General features: G+C 63.5%; 1 protein-coding gene across 1 annotated transcript; it reads right to left on the bottom strand.

The window, feature by feature from the left end:
- Window positions 1-362: 362 nt before the first annotated feature.
- Window positions 363-18,565, bottom strand: NINJ1 (ninjurin 1). Its single transcript, XM_058301461.2, has 4 exons — window positions 18,343-18,565; window positions 9,648-9,876; window positions 3,342-3,506; window positions 363-1,100 (listed from the first exon to the last, which is right to left on the bottom strand). Exons 1-3 carry the CDS (start codon window positions 18,415-18,417, stop codon window positions 3,352-3,354), a joined length of 459 nt encoding a protein of 152 aa, XP_058157444.1. The 5' UTR covers window positions 18,418-18,565; the 3' UTR covers window positions 363-1,100; window positions 3,342-3,351.
- Window positions 18,566-18,576: the final 11 nt, after the last annotated feature.

The following is an 18,576-nucleotide window of genomic DNA, read 5'->3' as shown; positions in this document are numbered from 1 at the left end:
AGAGGGCGAGCCAATGACAAAACAAGCTCAGGAAGCCATCGGCCGTCGGCACAGGCAGCAACGGGGTGCCAGCACCTCCTGCGCCGTTCTTGCAGCGTTCCTGCAAGTCTGCAGTGGAAAATGAGAGAATAAAGGAAGCCCCGTGTTGACAGTCACTGTCGGGTCTCCCGCCTTCCCTGCCCCAGCCCTGTGTCCTGGAAGGCGCCAGGTGCCAAATCACTGCCACCAACCGTGCACTCCAGAGAAGGCGCTCTCAGCCGGAACCCTGTCAGCTGGGGGGGGTGTCAGAGGGAGGAGGCGCTGCGCAGGCGTGGGCAGGGTGGGCGGGGGGAGGCTGGGGGTGGACGACGCGGGGTCGTGGCTAGAGGAGGAGGACCATTAGTTTTATTGGTCATTTCGTGCTTAGAAAACAAGCAGGGGCTCGGGCCCCCGAGGAGGGTGGGGCTGGGGGCTCGGCCCCGTCGCTGCTGGTGGAGGGTGGCCAGGGGTCCCCAAGCAGGGCGGCACTCGGGGCCCAGGCCAGCCCCCGGCCCCCCGCCAGGGGCCGCCACAGCCAAGGCACTGAGGCCCCACCCCAGCAGCCAGGGCTGGCGCCAAAGGGGAGGCCTGGATTGTCACGTGTCCCACGGACAGGAAGCGGGAAGAAGGCATCGAATCGCCGGGGGCGACTCGGGCAGGCCCCGTGGAAGCCTGGGAAGCTGGTGGCAGGCGCAGAGGGAGAAGGGGCTTCTCCTTGTCCCTCTGGAAATATCCTGAGACAGAGGACCAGGCACCCAGGAGGTGGCCCGGCCCTGGCCATGCGCGTCGGCGCCCTCACTGACTTGCTGTGTGTCTCCAGGCGGGGCACGGCCCTCTCTGGTCCCCGCTTGAAGGTGGGAGCACGGGTCTCTGGGGCTCTCCAGTTCTGACCTACTGGGCCTTGCTGCCAGCCCCAAGGCCCCCGGCGACCACAGGCGGCTCAGCCTGGTGCAGTCCAGGCGAGGCCGGCTGGGCCCTGGGCGGCTCGGGAGACGCCACGGGAGGTCCCGGGGACGCGGGGGCTCCGGGCGTCTGGACGTGGCCGGGTTGCAGGCAGGTCAGGCAGGGAAGACGTGAGGATCCTGCAAAGGAGAGGAGAAGCGTGAGCTCGCCCGGCACACTGGGCAGCTGAGTGCAGGCCCGATGGCCCTGGTACCCCGGGTGGCTGGGGCCAGGCCCGATGGCCTGGCCTCCGTGGGGGCGTCCACCCAAGCAGCTCAGGACGGCTGGGCCGCGGGTCAGCCTGGGAATCAGAAGGGCCAGCTGTGGTGGCGCCCTGGGGCGCCCCGGAGGACACCTGCTCTCCATCCTCCACTCCGGGGGGTGGGCCGTAAGGACCCTGTGGGGACGCGGCCGTGCGTCAAGCCGGGGCCCACCCGGGGGGGGGGCGTCTTCCTCCCGATCACTGGAGGCCTCATCAACAGCACCCGGGAGCCACAGGAGCGAGGGAGGCGGGGACGCGGCCGGTGGGAAGTGAGTCAAGCCAGGAACCCTGGAACCGAGCAGCACCGTAACCTGACCGCCCCAGGGGGGAGCCGGCCTTCCAGCCCCACGACCCGGCCAGTGCGTCCCTGGGGCGCAGCCAGCTCGTGTCACAGTGGCCCTGGCAGGCCAAGACCCTCTCGAAGCCTCAGTTTCCCCTCTGTGACATGGGGTGAGCGGGGCTCTCCGGGGTCACCGTCAGGGTTAAGCGAGACGAGGCGCCGACGGCCTGCCCAGCGTGGTGGGCTCTGACCCCGGCCCACCCAACGAGCCTGGGACCCCGCAGCCCAGCAGCGAGCAGCGGGAGCCGCCCTGACTGTGGGGCCAGCGCCAGCCCTGGGGGCCCCTGAGCGCGGTCCTGCGGGCACCAGGGCAGGGGGGGCCAGAGGCGGCTGAACCCCGCTCGGCCCCGTGTGCTGGCCGGGTCACGGCAGGCCCAGTGCCCTCTCTTGACCTGCGCAGATGAGACGCCACCTCCTCTCTGGGGGTGACGACTGGCCCACAGCAGGGACTGATACGGGGCCTCCTGAAGGTCCCACGGGGGGTGGGCTTAACGAGACACCGTGGCCAGCAGCAGGGCACCAAATCAGACACCACGTGGGACCCGGGGTGGCAGGCCCTGGCAGGGGGCAGCCTCCGGCCCACAGCCCGGGCGCTGGGAGACCTGGCGAGTTCCCGTCCTGACTCTGGATGGGGCCTGGGAGGAGGGCTGTGTCCTCGGCAGAGGAGGGCAGCACGGGACGTGGGGAGGGGAGCCCGAGGCCACAGGAGTCAGGGACTCCTGCCTCAGCTGCGCGGCTGCAGGCAGCGAGAGTCCAGCCACCTGGCCATCGACGCTGACTTTCAGGCACTTCTGGGTCATGTTCTCTCTTACAGGCGGTGCTGTGCGTAGAAACTGCCCTGCGGCTGGATCCGGGTGAGGGAGCCCCTGATGGGCCTGACGGACCCCGCCAGCCTGCGGCAGTCTGTGCGGGCATGAGGTCATCTGTGGACAGGACCCGAGCTGCGACTCGCCGGGCTCAAGCCCGTGTGATTGCGTGGTTCACAGAGATCTCACCACGTTGCCTCCAGAGGCTGGACAAACACTCCCCACCCCCAGCACCCACACGCCGTCCACAAGTTGCAGGATGGGTCCAAATGGTGATGCAGGGAGTTCTCATCTCGACTGACCTTATTCTGCTCCTGCCACTGGCTGTGGGACGTGCTTCCTGATGGGCTGTGTGTCTCTGAGCCTCCCCAGTCTCCCCCGCCCCTGCCCTGGCCCTGGCCGGGCTTATAAAAAGCCACCAAGTGGCTGTGAAAGTCTCATAAAACTCATTGCAAGTCCCACTCCCATGCTATGTGTCCTTGGGCAAGATTCTCAGCTTCTCTGAGCTGAAATGACATCTTTCCGCCCTGCCTCCCCCAGAGGCTGAGAGTGTGCTTAGGCAGTGATTTTCAAATGGCAGGTCCAAAACACTTTTTATTTGACCATGCCTATTGGACACTGGGTGGTCGGCTCACATACAGCCCCAGGTGTGAACAGAGGGTACCCATGGTCACCCTCAGCTCAGGAAAGACATCCATACACAGCTCCTTAAACCATACATAATCTCCAAATAAAGACAACAATAACACAGCTGAGCTTCTGCCTAACACGATGTCCAGCATACAACCGAAAATGCACTAACACTTTCCCCAGAAGAGATGCAAGTCCCTGGCGATGTTCCCTTCTCTTGATACCCAGTAACTTAAACACTATGCCTAAAGGTATTCCCTCTCACATTCTATTAAGACGACAAGAGGATGAGCGGGAAAGCCCGGCCCGCACAGCGGGAGAGGCTCCGCGCCGCACGACTCACCTCGTCCCCCCTACAGCTGCGGCGCCAGGTGGACCACGGGCTTCTGGACGCCGAAGGCCGTGATGAAGATGTTCACAACGACGATGATGAACACCAGGCCCGTGGCGAGGTTGTTGAGGAAGTCCAGCTTGGCGTGCTTCGCAGGGTTATTCAGGTCGTACTTGACTGTGGGCGGGTGAGAGAAGAGAGGGTGAGCGGGGGGTCGACGGGGAGGCCGGGAAGGGCTGTCCGGAGCTGTGCCTGGAGATTCTCACGCCAGCACCAGGACCGCGTGGGATGACCCAGCACTCCTCCCCAGGTGGCGTCACGTCGTGCTGTGCCGTGCGGAGCTTACGGGGCCCGCCACTGCCTCTTTATGCCTTTTGCCCCATGGAGGAAAGGACATCCGACAATGGTGTCCCTGCTTGGACAACCGCGTTGTCCCTGAGCCTCACGGCCTGCCGGGAGACGGCGTCTGGAGCCCCGCTCCCTTAGTGGGAAGCTGGCGCTCAGGGAGGGCAAGCGGCCGAGTCGCCAAGCTCAAGGCGAGTGCTGGGGGTCAGCCCAGGTCTGCCTGGCTCCAAGGTCCAGGTTTGTTGTTAAAAAATGTTTAATTGCAGGAAAACATACACAACATAAAAATCACTTCATCCATTTTTAAGCGGGTAATTCTGCGACATTAAGTATAATGCGTTAACAATATTGTGCAACTTTCACCACTACCTGTTTCCAGGAGATTTTAATCACCCCAAACTGAACCTTGTCTGCGTAAAGCAGTGACTCCTCACTCTCGGGGTTTGGTTTTTAAGCCGTAACGTGTGGAGCCAGTACGCTGAGTGCTTTTCCTCAGCACCTTATGCACGTTCAGCTTTTAATCTTCTTGGTCGCCCGAGGTTCCACCATTACACCTACGCTGGGGAGACTGAGGCACAAAGAGTAACGTGTCTGAGGTCTCAGAGTCAGGAAGAGGTGGAGCTGGGATGAGACGCAGAGCACGTCCCCGCTCCTAACCAACGCCCTCCCCTGGGCTGCCCGCGGTCACGAGCGGCGTGCCCCGGTGAGTACACAGACAGGGAACGCACGGCAGTGAGGACAGGAGGAAAGGGTCCGCCCCACGGCGGGGGAGAAAGCAGGAGCCTGCCCGCAGGAGCACACATCCCCAGCCTGCCTGGGTCGCGGGCGGCGGTGGTAACAAAACACGCAACGTCGTCACCCTGCTGAACCCTGCTGAACTGCGTAATCGAGAGTAGTTCAAACGCATCTAGGTGACCAGATAAAAACCTTCAAAAACCCCACAGAATTGTACAGCTCAAAGAGCGCGCTCTAACGTAAAGTGTGGGCTGTGGTTCATAGTATAACTATAATAATATCGGCTCATCGATTTTAAGAAAGGTACCACACTGAAGCAAAGTATTAATAGGGCAACGAGTGTGCGCTATGTGTAAAGGAACTCTGTACTGTCTGCACAATTTATCTGTAAACCTACAACTGCTCTAATAAAAACAACAAAAAATGGATTCCAGGAAGCGGATGTGGCTCAAGCAATAGGGCTCCTGCCTACCACAGGGGAGGTCCCGGGTTTGGTTCCTGGTGCCTCCGAAAGAAGACAACCAAGATAGCAAGCTGGCGTGACTGGCAGGTCAGCAAGCTGATGCAACAGGAGACACAAGAAGAAAAACATAATGAGACACAACAAAGCAGGGAGCAGAGGTTCCCAGGGCCTCCTAAAGAAGACAGCAAGCTGGTGCAAGGGGCAGCTGATGCAACAAGATGACACAACAAGAGTCATGGGGAGGAAAAACATAATGAGAGACACAACAAAGCAGGGAGTGGAGGTGACTCAAGTGATTAGGCACTTTCCTCCCGCATCGGAGGTCCTGGGTTCAGATCCAGGTACCTCTTAAGAAACAAAGAAGACAAACAGATCCAGCAAGTGCCAATCGACAAAGGGGTGGGGAGAGATAAAAAAAAAAAAAAAAGATGACTTATTAAAAAAAAATACACAACAGATCCCACACTGGGAAGCAGCGTGGGCTCAAGAGGGAATTCTGCTGCCACCGTCACTAGCAAGGACTCGGGCGACTTCACCCAAGGCTCCTTCCAACTCACCCTCTGTGGAGTGGGGTGGGGTCTCTTAGGAGGACCTGGGGGCCTTTTGGACCCTTGTACTCATTTTCGCTCTTTCCAAATTACTTACAGAGCAAGTGCATACACCAGGAAAGGTTTCTTTTCTTTTTTGGTTTTAAGGAAAGAAAAGCCGTGCTGGGCACCAGGTAGTGGAACTGAGGCAGGAGCTGCCAGCCAGGACCACCTTCTCTCCGACACCCGCTGGGTCGGCCCCCAGCCCCGCACACACGCTGCGTGTGACCCAGGCAAGTTTTTTCCACACCCACCCCCGTCTCCTCCGCTATCGAATGGGGTCGGCTGGGAGCGGATGTGGCTCCAGCAGTTGAGCGCCTGCTTCCCACATGGGAGGTCCTGGGTTCGGTCCCCAGTGCCTCCTAAAAACACACAAAAAAACCAACACCAGGGCGCCAAGGTAGCTCAGCGACTGAGCGCCGGCTTCCCACATACGAGGTTGGGGGTTCAATCTCTGGCCCCGGTACTTAAAACAAAAGGAGGGTTGGCAGTGGGCCCTGGCTGTGCGCGAGCGTGGTGCGTGTCCCACAGCCAAGGAAGACGTGAGGGCGCAGGCCCCGCCCGCACGGGGCTGAAGGGCACCAGGAACGAGCAGGCGGGGAGTCTAATAATGACCGTCTGTAAAGAGGTCAGGAGGGGAGCGGACGTGGCTCAAGCATTCAGGCACCCGCCTACCACACGGGAGGTCCCGGGTTCGGGTCTCAGTGTCTCCTAAAAAATGAGCGGACAGTGGGCTGAAGTGACGGGCTGGTGTGGCAAGCTGTCGTGACAAGAGAGCGCAGAGAGGAGACAACAAGGAGACACAAGGAAAGACAAAACCAGCAGGGAGCAGAGTGGTTCAAGCAATTAGGTGCCTCCCTCCCATGTGGGAGGTCCTGGGTTCAGCCCCTGGTGCGTCCTAAAAGAGACAACAAGCACACAACGAATAGACACAGAGAGCAGACAGCAAGCACAAACAACAGGCGGGGGAATGGAGGGGAGAAATAAATCTTTTTTAAAAAAAAGGTGGTCAGGAGGCCCTCTCCAGGCTGCCTGCCGGCTGAGGCGGGTGCCTGGGAAGGACGTGGAAGGACAGACGGGCCGGTGGCTTCGGGTGGGTCTGGGCAGCTTCCCGGGAGCCCCCGCAGGCCCCACCCTCCCCGCGGTCCCTCTGTCCATCCCAGGAAGCGGAGGTGACGCTGCTTATTTAGTTTTGGGAAGAGCGGGCTGCTGGCGGCTACAGCCTACAATTTGGGTTTTGGTCAGCAGAGGCAGGGCTGCCGGGCGCCTGCTCTGCCCGGCAGGGAGGGCCCAGCCTCACACACCTGCTGACTGCGAAGCTCCTGAACGAAAGGGGGAACGGCGCCGGCCTCCCCCCAGGGGCCTGTGGCCCCCGCAGCGGTGTCCAGCTCGCGGCAGGTGCAGCGAGGGCTCAGCAGAGAAGACGCGCGGGGCACCAGCCCGGAAGGGCCCGGCTTGCCTCGCGGAACCCTCTGGAAAGACCTGGAGACTCCAGAGCCTAGACCCTCCCTGCTGAGGCCGGGCCACTACGACCCGTCAAGGCACCTCCCTCTGGGGCCTCGAACAGAACCCAAGGCCCAGAAGGGCTTATCGCAGAGAGAGGCGAGGACACGGCTTCTGCATTGTGCCGGGAACCCCATATGACTCCCAGGAAACCCACGGCACTTTCAAAAGAACTGCCTTGACAGGAGCACCACCCGCATGGATGAAAAAGGACACAGAACCAGCTGCAAAGGGGGCCTTGGCCCTCCACCTCTGACATGCGGGGACCCAGTAGAGAACACGGCTCTCTTGTAAATGCCACCTCCCTGCCCGGCCTGGGTGTGAATCTCAGGTCCACCGTGACTGGCTCTGACCCTGAGTCTCTCCCCTGTAAAATGGGGCTGGGGTGCAGGGGGCAGCCTGGCGGCGGGCCAGGCTCACGGCCGTCACCGTCTCCACGTGGCCAGGCACCCCTGCCCCGGCTCGGGGCGGCACACGCGGGGGCTGGACGTGCACTCTGAGCACATGGCCCTGGACCCCCCACTGCCCGGCCCTAGGGCCGTGGGCACATCCCTCTCCTCCGTGTGGATCATCATCCCAATCGACCCCATCGGCTGGGGCTCCTGGGAGGCCTCCCTCCCTCCCCTTCTGTTTGTCTGTCTTCCTTTTTCCTTCCTTCCTGTCTTCGTTTCCTTCTTTTCCATTTCCTCTCTCCCTTCTTCACTTTTTTTTTTTAAAAGGAGGTACCAGGGATTGAACCCGGGACCTCGTACACGGGAAGCAGGTGCTCAACCCCTGAGCTATGTCCGCTCCCCTCTTTCCGTCTTTAAACCTCTGTTCTGGTAAACAACGTACAACAGAACACGTCCCATCTTAACCACCTCCAAGTGTAGTTCCGTGGTGTCGGGGACATCCTGGTGCTTCTTTCTTGGCCTTGCTCATCCCCCCCTTCGGCGGCGAGCCCCTCGGAGGCTGGGAAGGGTGGAGCAGGGTGCCAGCACACAGTAGGTGCTCAAGGAGGCTGAGTGGCCGGACACAGTGAGAGCACAGAGCAGACGTGCCAGGCAGGGCGGGTGTCCCACGCAGGGGACAGGGTCTCTGCGGAGAAGAGGCAGAGGCCTGTGGGTGGCAGCTGACCTGACCGGCCCTGGGCGCCCAGCCAGGCCGCCGGCCCTCGCCCACCCTGCCCGCGAGCTGGCACGCGATGCCTCCTATCTCCCTCTCGAGAGCCTTTCCGACCGCTCAGGCCAGGCCAGGCGCGTCCTCAGGGTCTCCAGAGCCCCAGTCAGCCTGGCTTGTCCCCATTGCGTCCATGTCTCCGTGCCCAACAGGACTGCGGGGCTCGATGGTGCAGGACCAGTGCTCCCGTCTCGGGGCCTTGGCGCGGCCTGGAGCCCTCTTCCCAGAGCTGTCACCCCGTCCCTGCCCAGGCAATGCAGCCCCCACCCTCCCTGTTTTTCAGAGCGTGCATCCCCACCTCCCACCCCCACCGGAATGTCAGGTCTGTGGGGACAGGGGGCCGGGCTGGCCGTCCACCCCATCTGTGTCCCCAGGGCCCGCACGGGTGCCCAGCACACGGCTGGCGCCCGGCAACCGCCCGCCACACACCTGCACGCGTGCCACCTGGCGAGCGTGGCCCGCAGGTCCGCCCAGGGCTCCCGGCCGCCCAGAGGGCCCGCGTGGCCGGGAGCAGAGGCGAGCCGAGGCGGGCGAGGCGTGAGCGGGAAGCAGGCGCGACGTGAGGATGACCAGCTCTGGGCCAGGGAAGGGGAGGGAGCGAGAGGAGAAGTTGACAGCTGAAGGCAAAACCCCCTCCGAGCGTGGGCCAGGAACGACCGAGAGCTGGCAAGGGGAGGGTGGGTACGGCCAGACTTCTCCACTATGTCAACCCTAACCACAACCTAATCTTAAAAAGCACACTCGCAAACAGAAATCCTTAACGAAGCCCCGTGGTGGGAGGACTGGCACGCACAGAGCATTGCCTTGACCTTGTTATTTGCACGGCACGTTCCTAAGCATGCTGAGTTTAAAGAAAGTTGATTTGGAAGGCTGAAAAATAAAATCGCTGAACGCAAACAAATGGACAAGGGAAGAGGCTTTCTCGTCGTCCTGAGGGCAGCCCTGGGTGGGGCAGCAACCACAGCCCCCCCCCACAGAGGAGACCCTGGGGTCCAAAGGCCCCTTCGCCCAGAGGTGCCCCTGCCCCGGCCGCCCATGTGGCTCAGACCTGCTGGAGTTTCCCATCGGGGCAGAGCCGGCTGCCCCAACCCAGGCTGCGGCGCCTCTCCCGAGGCAGGGCTTAGCCTCAGTTCCACCCCGGAAGAGGGGAAGATGCCGGCACCTGCCTCGTGGAGTTCCTGCCAGGATCAGACGGTACGCAGTGGGCGCTCGATAAATGTTAACTCAGTAGGTTTACAGTATTTTCCGTATGGGGCGGGAGGAAGGAAGGAGATCTCAGAGGGGGGGGTCCCAGGGGCCGGAGTCAGAAGCCAAGCCCTGGACCCTGTCCGCAGAGGGAGGAGGGGCTGGGGCGCCGTCTCAGGAGGGGCCTGAGGCCCCGCACAGCCTGGGACCAGCCGACGACGACCCCCGACGTCACGGCGCACACACGGAACCCCCGGGCTGCCCGGCAGGCAGTGAGCGCCCCGTCCTGGGGGGCATGCAAGGAGACCCCAGCCACCCGCAGGGGCGGAGCGAGGCACGTACCCAGGAAGATGAGCAGCACGCCCACGCCGATCTGCAGCACGAGGGAGATGGAGATGAGGACGATGAGGGGCACGAAGAAGGTGAAGGAGGGGCTCTGATCGATGACGGCCTTGAGCTGGGAGGCGTTGGCCATCAGCAGCGCGATGTCCAGCATGCTCTCGGCCGCGCTCTTCTTGTTGGCGTAGTGGTTCACGTTGATGGTGCGGCTCCTCCAGCCCCTGGGCGGCAGCTGCGGGAGCAGGCAGGGGTCAGCACCCGGCACGGGCGCCCCGGGAGCTCCAGGGCCGGGCCGAGCGGGGCCCCGCAGGCACAGGCGCGGGGGACGCACTCAGGGCACACGCGCCCGTGACCGGAGGAGGAAGCCGTGAGGGGCCTGTGTCACCTTGCCCAGGGACAATCACGGAGGAGGAGGGACACAGAGCGTCACCACCAGCCCTCCCCAGGCCCTGCCGCCGCGGGGGGGGGGGGGGCACCAGAGGCCACAGCTGAACGCCCTGGACGCCTCCCTCCCAACCGTGCCACCCCGTGGCAGGTGGCAGGGCAGGGAAGGGAGAGGGGGTGGCCGGAGCTGGTCAACGTTCACCTGCTGGGGTGGGTAGCCCACCGCCCCAGCCTTTGCCCCAGCCCTGCCTCTGCTCCCCTACCCCCGGCCGCGGCCGCCTCGGCGCCGCGCTCTGCCCAGCGGGCCACCCGTCTCACCGGGTGACCAGTCGCTCCGAGACACGAGGCACCCAGAGCCCAGCCGGCACACAGTCGGTGCTCGATTAATACGCCGCCGCTGGCTTAGCTTTGTTCCTGATTTTTAGGTGAGAAAACCTGAAACACAAGTTCTGGTATCTTCTCCCTCCCTTGCACTGGGCAGCCGGCCCTCTCCTGAGCCCAGCTCTCCAGACCCCCGAGGCGGGTCCGAGTCCTGCCCAGGGCCATCTCCCACCTGTCCCCGAGGCCATGCCGCCCAGTCCACGCCCAACACCAAAATCACCTTGGCAGATTCCCGTGCACTGCCCTGTCTGCCAGGTGCCCTGCAGGTCACAAGGCCCCTGCCTCCAGGAAGCCTGCCAGGATTTCCCCTGACAGGGCACGCCACCCCTCTTGTGGAGGAAGGAAACAGAAAGGAGGGAAAAGCTGAGGCCAGGATTCCTGCCACGAAGGTCAGGGCTGGGCCACCGTGTCCGCTGGCCTCCCTTCTGTGATGAAGTTGGCCTCTCGGTGGCCGGCCGAAGCCGCCTGCTCCTGAGTCACCCTGCCCTCCCCCAGCTGCCGCGAGCCCGGCCCCTCCCCAGCCAGGCAGGCCCTTCCAGGCGCAGGACCTCAGGCTCCCTGGGGCGGTCACTCACGCGGAGCCAGCGGCGGGAACCCGGCCCTGACGCTTGTCCCCCCTCCCCCGGGGCCACCGTGTGAGATCCAGTTTCCTGACTCATGAAAGATGCAGGAGGCCCGAGGCCCGGCAGGCCTGAAACAAAGAGGGCCCAGGCGGGCGAGCACGGGCGCTGGCCGGCTGCCCCTGCCTGCCCCAGGCTGGGCTCTCCACAGCCGAGAAAAGCAGGCCTTCTGCTGCGGCCTGGAGGAACCGCCAAGACAGCGTGTACGGTGAAATAAGTCAGACCCAAAGGGGCAGATTTTGTACCATCCACTTACAGGAAACACCTAGAACCAGCAAATTCCTAAGACACAGCAAGTAGATTCGAGGGGCTGGCAGGGAGAACGGGGTGTTGGCGCTTAATGGGTGTGGGGCTTCTGTTAGGAATCGTGGGGACAGTTTAGTAACGGGGGGGGGGGCGGTGACGGCAGCACTGGGAATGTAATTAATGCTACCAGCTGTAGCATTAATTATTAAGGTGGGAAATTTTGTGTTATATGCATACAGTGCCCAACAAAATAGGTTTACACACACACACACACAATCTGAGAAAAAAAGCAAGGCCACTGATGCTGAAGTAGCAGAACAGGCTGATGTGTGTTTTCTGTGCTTTTATGGAATGTCAACAAGACGGGACACACACAGGCTGCCCTCCGGCCTCTGGTGCTTGCACATTCCAATAACCTGGCGTGGCCTCTGTGCCATCTGCTTCTTTAAGGAGGAGATCCACTTGGTTGGAAATTCCAAAGGCAGGGAAAGTGGTGGCCTCCGGGTAGGTGGAAGAATCACTTTTTTTTTTTTTTTAGGTACTGGGGCCGGGAATTGAACCCAGGACCTCGTAGGTGGGAAGCCGGCGCTCAACCACTGGGCCATACCGGCTCCCGAGCTGGTTTTTTGTTTGCTTGCCTGCTGTTTGGTTTTTTTTTAGGCGGCACCAGGAACAGAACGTGGGCCCTCCCATGTGGGAAGCAGACGCTCAACTGCTTCAGCCACGTCTGCTCCGAGAAGCACTTCTGACGCTGAGTTCTCCTGCAGTGCGTAAACATTTTAAAGGCGCGTGCACCGTGCTCCTGTGGTGCATTCCAATAAACCCGTGACTAAGCAGCAGCAGCAGGGCTCAGCTGTGCCCTGCCCTCCCCACAGCCGCCGGGAGCCCTGCCCCTGAGGACGCCTTCCGTCTTGGGTGTCCGCCCCCACCCCCAGGCCGGCCTCCAGCTAACTCTCCCCTTCAATTAAGTTGAGCCCTCCTCCAGGAAGGCTGCCGGTGTTTGTACTCCCACCTTAACAGGGATAAACTGGGAAGGGGATTTGGCTCAAACAGCTGGGCTCCTGCCTACCACATAGGAGGTCCTGGGTTCGATTTCCAGTGCCTCTTAAAGGAGCAAGACAGCGAGCTGGTGAGGCGAGCTGATGGGACAAGATGAAGCAGCAAGATGGCACAACCAAGAGACACAGCGAGGAAACACAATGACAGACAAAACAATTGGGTGTCTCCATCCCACACAGGAGACCCCGGGTTCAGTTCCCAGCACCTCCTAAAAAGAAGATGAATAAAGAGCAGAGAGTGAGTGCAAACAATGAAGCGGGGATAAATAAAATAAATTAAAAAAAAAAAAAAAAAAAGGAGTAAACTGAGGCTCCAAAAGGGGACGCCTCTTGTCCAGAGACTCCTAGCAAGGGATTTGAAACCAGGTCTGGGGGCTACAGAAGGGCTGGAGGCTAATACCACAGGTCCTGGAGCCGTGGGGGTGGGCTGGGAACAGTGCTGCTGGCTTAGCTTCCGGGCGATTTACTTTGTAGAGTAGAAATTCACTCGGCTGGAAGTTACCAAACCCGGGAAAGCCTCCAGTCCTGGCCCCAGCCCGCCTGCCACTGGGCCTTGGTCTCTGGTGCAGGCCACGGGCCGTGGGAGCACATGCCTGAATATTCTGGGGTGTAAGGCCACGGTTCCCAGGCCCAGATGACAGGTAAAGGCCACCAAACTCACTCCCCATGAAAGGTACTTCCTGGGCACAGGATGAGCACCTGCCTCCCACATGGGAGGCCCCAAGTTCGGTTCCTGGTGCCTCCTAAAGAAGACAAACTATGAGCAGGCATCGAGAAAAAAAAACAAAAACAACGAGCAATGAGCAAACAAAGAAAAAAATAAAATAAAAGAGCAGGGGGCAGATGTGGCTCGAGCAGTTGAGCATCCCCCTCCCACAAGGGAGGTCCTGGGTTCGGTTTCTAGTGCCTCCTAAAGAAAAAACAAGCAGACGACGAGCAAAAAAAAAAAAGGCACTTCCTGCCCACTCGGCCATCTGCTTCCTGCCCGCCCTGGCGGCGATAAGGATAGGGCTTGGTGGGGACACCCTCAGCTCGAGCCCCGGCTTCTCGCACCCCTTGCTGTGTGGTCTCTACAGCATGCTTTCCCGCTCCTGGCCTTGGTTTCCCCATCTGTCCATCCCAGTTGACCCTGCCTGCCCCAAAGCCTCGGCCTGACCAGGGCACGGCCTCGAGGAGCGGGGCCAGGGAGCAGCCGGAGGCTGAGGGCGGGCCGGGAGGCTGCCCGGGGGGTGCCCCGGCAGGGCGGGCAGCGCCGGGGGCAGGAGGGGCTGCGAGGCCCAGGCAGTGGCCTCCTGGGGAGGGCTGTCAGCTCCGCTCCGAGAAGCTGACCGCCCGGGAGAGTCCCGCCCCGCCAAGGCTCACGGTCCGGACCGGGCCAGAGGGGTCTGGGGGCGGCTGCAGGTCTCGGGGGACGCCGTGGGACGGCTGCCCGCCCCGCCTCTGTGGTGACCAGGCAGGGCAGGAAACTGACGGCTGAGCTAATGTGCCCCCGAAGAGGGGGGTTTCCAGAAACTTCAACAGCGTCCCTGGAGCCGGGGTGAGTGGCACTGGGGCAGTGGACTTTCCCCCTAAAAGCCAGGAAGGAACGTCAGAGGCATGCCAGGTGCCCCCCGGATTCCCAGGAGCTCCGGGAGCCGCTGTCCCTGGCCTGCAGGCGGGGGCTGGTCCCGGGGCCCACGCTGGTACACTCTTGGCCGGGCGGGGGGAAGGCTTAGACAGGAGCAGGATTTGAACCCAGGTCTGCTGCTGAGCAGCAGGGGCTCCGGTCCCCTGCCGGGGGTCCGGAAGGGGGGAGGCTCAGGGGCCAGTGCCCCCAGTCGGGCCCCGGCAGTCCCTGGGGTGGGGCTGGGCCCCTCGGCTCCCTGCCCACCTGCCCTGGCAGGCCCTCGAGCTGCCCCTGAGAACAGGACGGGCTGAAGGCCAAAGCTCCCTGCACGACCCAGGGGGCTTCCCCAAGACTGGCTCCCTCCCACCCAGTCAGACCCCCGGACACCCCCCGAGGACAAAGGCACCCCAACAAATATGGTTATCTCCATCTGTCGCCCACCACAGAAGACCTGTGCCTGCCGGGAGCTGGGCTGGGGGCACCGGGCACCCCCTCCTCTAGCATCCCTGCCACCCAGCTGTACCCCCGGAGGGCTGGAAGACTGTGCCTCAGTTTCCCCATCTGTAGAACGGACAGCCGCAGGGCTGCTGTGAGGACCAAATGAGCTCGCACAGGCGGGGATCCCAGAGTGATGCAGACGTGCTCTAGGCGTCTCCTGGAGACGGGCCGGGGGGCCCCATGGCCCCTGGGAGGGTGGCAGGCTGGGACGTTGCTTCCCGCGCTTGCAGCGGCTCCCACCACCGAGAGACCCTCCCTCCCACACACTGTGCTTCTTCGGGGATCATTCTTAAAATGAAGAAATGAGCAACAAGGAAAAGAAGGGGCAAGCCTGGGACTCAGAGCCACATGGGGGTGGGGCACGGGACCCAGAATGGGTCTCCATGGCATTGGCCACTGCCCCTCGTGGACTGCCTGGGACGGGGGGCGGGTCCCCACTCTAGACCGCTGCAGGCGGCCTGAACCTAGCCAGCCCCAGGGACCCCCCTCGGCTCAGCCGGAGGCGGGCAGGGGCCGGGCCCCTCCAGGGGTGGGCCACCGAGCGGGGAGCTGGCAGGGGCCTCGGCGTCCCAGATGCAGAAGCAGAGGGCACGCGGCGGGCACGCAGCCCAGCACCCCACCCCGGCACGGGGACCAGCCCCGGGGGGCCGGGCCTCGCCGTGGTCGCACGGCGGCAGGGGGCGGGGGGCCCGTCCCGGCAGGAAATGCCACCCACTCAGGCAGCAGGAAGCGCCGGCGGGGACGGCGGGGACACCCTGCCACCGTGGGCCCGTGCGGGCTGCGCCTGGCCCGCTTCCTGCCGGCTCAGCACTGGCCGGGAGGGACCCCGCGCGCGAGGACACCGCGCCAAGGTGCCTCTCGGGACGCGGCCAGGAGCCTCCAGCCCGGGGCCCCCCCGGGAAAGCAGAAACGGCCAAGGGGGGACTTCCTCCTCCTGGCAGGCGGGCGGCCCACCCCCTCCCAGCCCCAATGCTGGCGGCCAGGCTGGGACCTGGGACGGCCCCCACCCGCCGCTCACGCAGGCCTGAGGCTCAGCCTCCCGAGGAGCCTGCGAGGCCGGGGAGGGGGCTCCCTCTCCAGCAGGGTTCACCCCAGGGGACAGGGTGGCCCTCTCCGAATCACCGTCCAGGCCAGCATGCCCTGGAAAGCAAGGTCCTAGCAGGCAGGAAGGAACCTGTTCACACGGAATCCCACAGCTGGGCTGTCACTGTTTTGTTTTGAACTTTCTATGCCTAGCCAAGGGGCATTAGAAGCTTCCTTTTAAAAGATATCCAGGGAAGCAGGTGTGGCTCAAGTATGTGGGCGCCCGCCTACCACACGCGAGGCCCCAGGTTCAGTTACTGGTGCCTCCTAGAGAAGACGAGCAAGACAGCAAGCTGACCCACAGGCTGGCACCTAGAGCTGACACAAGATGACGTAACAAGGAGACACAAAGAGGAAACACAATGAGAGACATCACAGAGCAGGGAGTGGAAGTGGCTCAAGCGACTTGAGTGCCTCTCTCCCACATGGGAGGTTCTGGGTTCAGCTCCCAGGGTCTCCTAAAGAGAAAATGAGCAGACACAGAGAGCACACAACCAACAAACAGGGAGCACAGACAGCGAGCCCAAACGGAGGGGGGAAAGGGCAATAAATAAATAAAACAAACCTTAAAAAAATAGATATCCACTTAAAATAATTAGTGTTAATAATAATAACGATAATGCTGCATACTGGGTCCTGCTTCAAACACTTCACTTACGTATAAATAAGATATATTATAAATATTTATAACGTACTATCGGCCCATTTAATCCACACCCCCATTTTACAGACGTGACGCTGAGGGACAGTGGTTAGACGAGGTACCCAAGAAAATGACACGGCAGGATGCCGAGGTGGGGGCAGGGGGAAGGAGCTGGGGAACTCGGCACACCTGGGCCCCCAGCCGTGCATGCAGGGCGACCTCTGAGGCCAGCCTCTCCAGGACACCTCTGCAACCCACCCTGGCCACTGACTGCAGGCCCTCCACGCATTCCCCAGCTCTGTCTGGGAAAACAGGCTCCCCTCCACGCAGCCCTCGTCTCTCGGCCAGTCACAGCCCAGCCTCGGCCCCCGCAGCCCGCCAGACCTGTGGTCCGGCCCTCACGAGGCCGCTTCCATCCAGCCTGACTTACACTTGCCCAGCTCGGACCCAGCTCTGCAGCTGCGAGTGGCTCCTGCCTCTGAGCTTCCATGCTTGCTGTTCCCTCTGCCTGGGATGCCCTTCCACACATCTCAGAGGGCCAGACACCAACTCCTTCCGGGCCCAGCTCCAGTGCCTGCCACCGCCTGCAGGAAGCCTTCCCTGACCCCTACTCCCACCCCCCAGCAAGGCCCGCCCTCTGGGAATTGTGCCCTTTTTGCCTTGGAGTCTCCAGTCCCTGTCTGGGCTCACTCTACTCTCAGAACGTGGGCTCGGTGGGGTGGGCCCGTGCCTCACCCCCATCTGGTCCCTGAAACCCATGCAACGATCCCAGGACAAACACGACCCATGGCCTCCCCTGGGCTGAGCGGCCGAGAGACTCGGGCATTCCAGGTGGGTGCCAGCGCCTCCCGGAGCGCCTGCCCACCTTCCGGTCCCAGGCTGGCCTCTCCCACTTCCCTGTGAGGCGAGCAGGGAAGGGCAGGGCTGAGAGCCCCCAAGGAGGCGCAGAAACGGGAAACCACCTCCCCAAGGTCACACAGCCGCCCCCACCCGCACGGCCCCGATTGTCCCCAGGCTGGGCTCCTGGAGCACACGCCTGGTGGTGGCTGCTGGCTCAGTCCTCGGCCTCCTCAGCTCTGCCACTGGGACTCAGTCCCACGTGACCTGGCGAGCCAGGCCAGCGTCCACAGCCCACAGGCCTTCCGTGCCATGCTCCCCGGGCACATCACCTGGCACCCCGGCGTGGGCCGGAACCGGGCACCGCTCCTGCCAGCTGGCCCTGACATCCCGGGCAGTGTCAGTTTCACCCACCGTCTGGGATACCCAGGGAAATCCCAAGAGGCCCCCCATCTTGGAGGTCCCCAAGCTGGGAAGCCAGAAAATGAACGCCTGGCCAAAGTGAACAGGTCCCCGGGCTGCCCGGGAACGGGCCCGTCCCTCCAGGTGCTTCCTGAGCGTTTGGCCCTAAGGGCGATGAACCTGGAGAGCAGCCCCCCCGGGGTGCGGGAAGGTGGGGTGGGGTCCACTGCCAAGAGCCTGTCCCACGCGCAGGGCCTCCCAGGAAGCGGGGCCCGGGGCCCACGGGGGACACCACACGGGCTGCGGGATGGGTAGGAGTGTGTGAAGGACGTGCCGGCCTGGGGGGAGCCCGGGACCCCCCACCCGGGCACGTGCGCGGGGCAGGGGCCCGAGCAGCCTCAGGTTCCTCCCGAGGGCGCCTATCAGACTGTGTGGTGGCCGCGAGGTGACGTAGCCGTCTGCCCGCTGCTGGCCTGGAGCCCAGGAGGCTGTGACGCCGGCTCTCCCCCTACCCCGGGGCCCCAGAGCTGGGGGAGGGGGGTCTTGGCGGAGATGCGGAGGTGGGCAGGGGAAGGGGGCGAGGGGGCGCGGCGGGAGAGAGGGCGGAGAAGGGGCCGGGGGCTGCGGGGGCGGCCGCGCAGCGAGCAGCGGCGCCGCCGGGTGTCCTCGGGCCGGCGCGCAACCAGGCGCGGGCGCTGCGGGGCGCGTTCCCGGCGCGGGGCCCCCCAGGGCCGGCCAGCGGCTGGCGCCCGGGGGCAGGGGCGAGGGAGGCGGCGGGCGGCCCCGCCTCGCCAGCCCGCAGTGCGGAGGGTCCCGGGCGCGCCCCCCCCCGCCGCGCCACAGGTGCCCGCGGGAGGCGCCGGCGCGCGGGGCCCAGCGAGGGCGGCCGCCGGCCCAAGGTCACACAGCGCGCGGGGCCCGGGGACGGCGGGGGGCTTACCGAGGCGTCCGGGAAGCCGGGGGAGCCCGGGTGCAGCTCGCCGTTGAGCTCGAAGTCGTCGGGGCCCGACTCCATGGCGCGCACCGCCTTCGCCGCTCGGCGCCCCCCGGCCGCGCACCCCGACTCCGCCGCGCGCTCTCGCTTCTGCTCCCGCCTCCGGGCCGGGCGGGGCGCGCACGCCGCCGCCCACAGGCTCCGCCCCGCACCCGAGCGGCCGGGCCAGGCCGGGGTGGG

Source organism: Dasypus novemcinctus, chromosome 8 (genome assembly GCF_030445035.2).
Source record: "Dasypus novemcinctus isolate mDasNov1 chromosome 8, mDasNov1.1.hap2, whole genome shotgun sequence".
Classification (NCBI taxonomy): Eukaryota; Metazoa; Chordata; class Mammalia; order Cingulata; family Dasypodidae; genus Dasypus; species Dasypus novemcinctus.
This window is presented reverse-complemented; position numbering and strand designations above follow the sequence as displayed.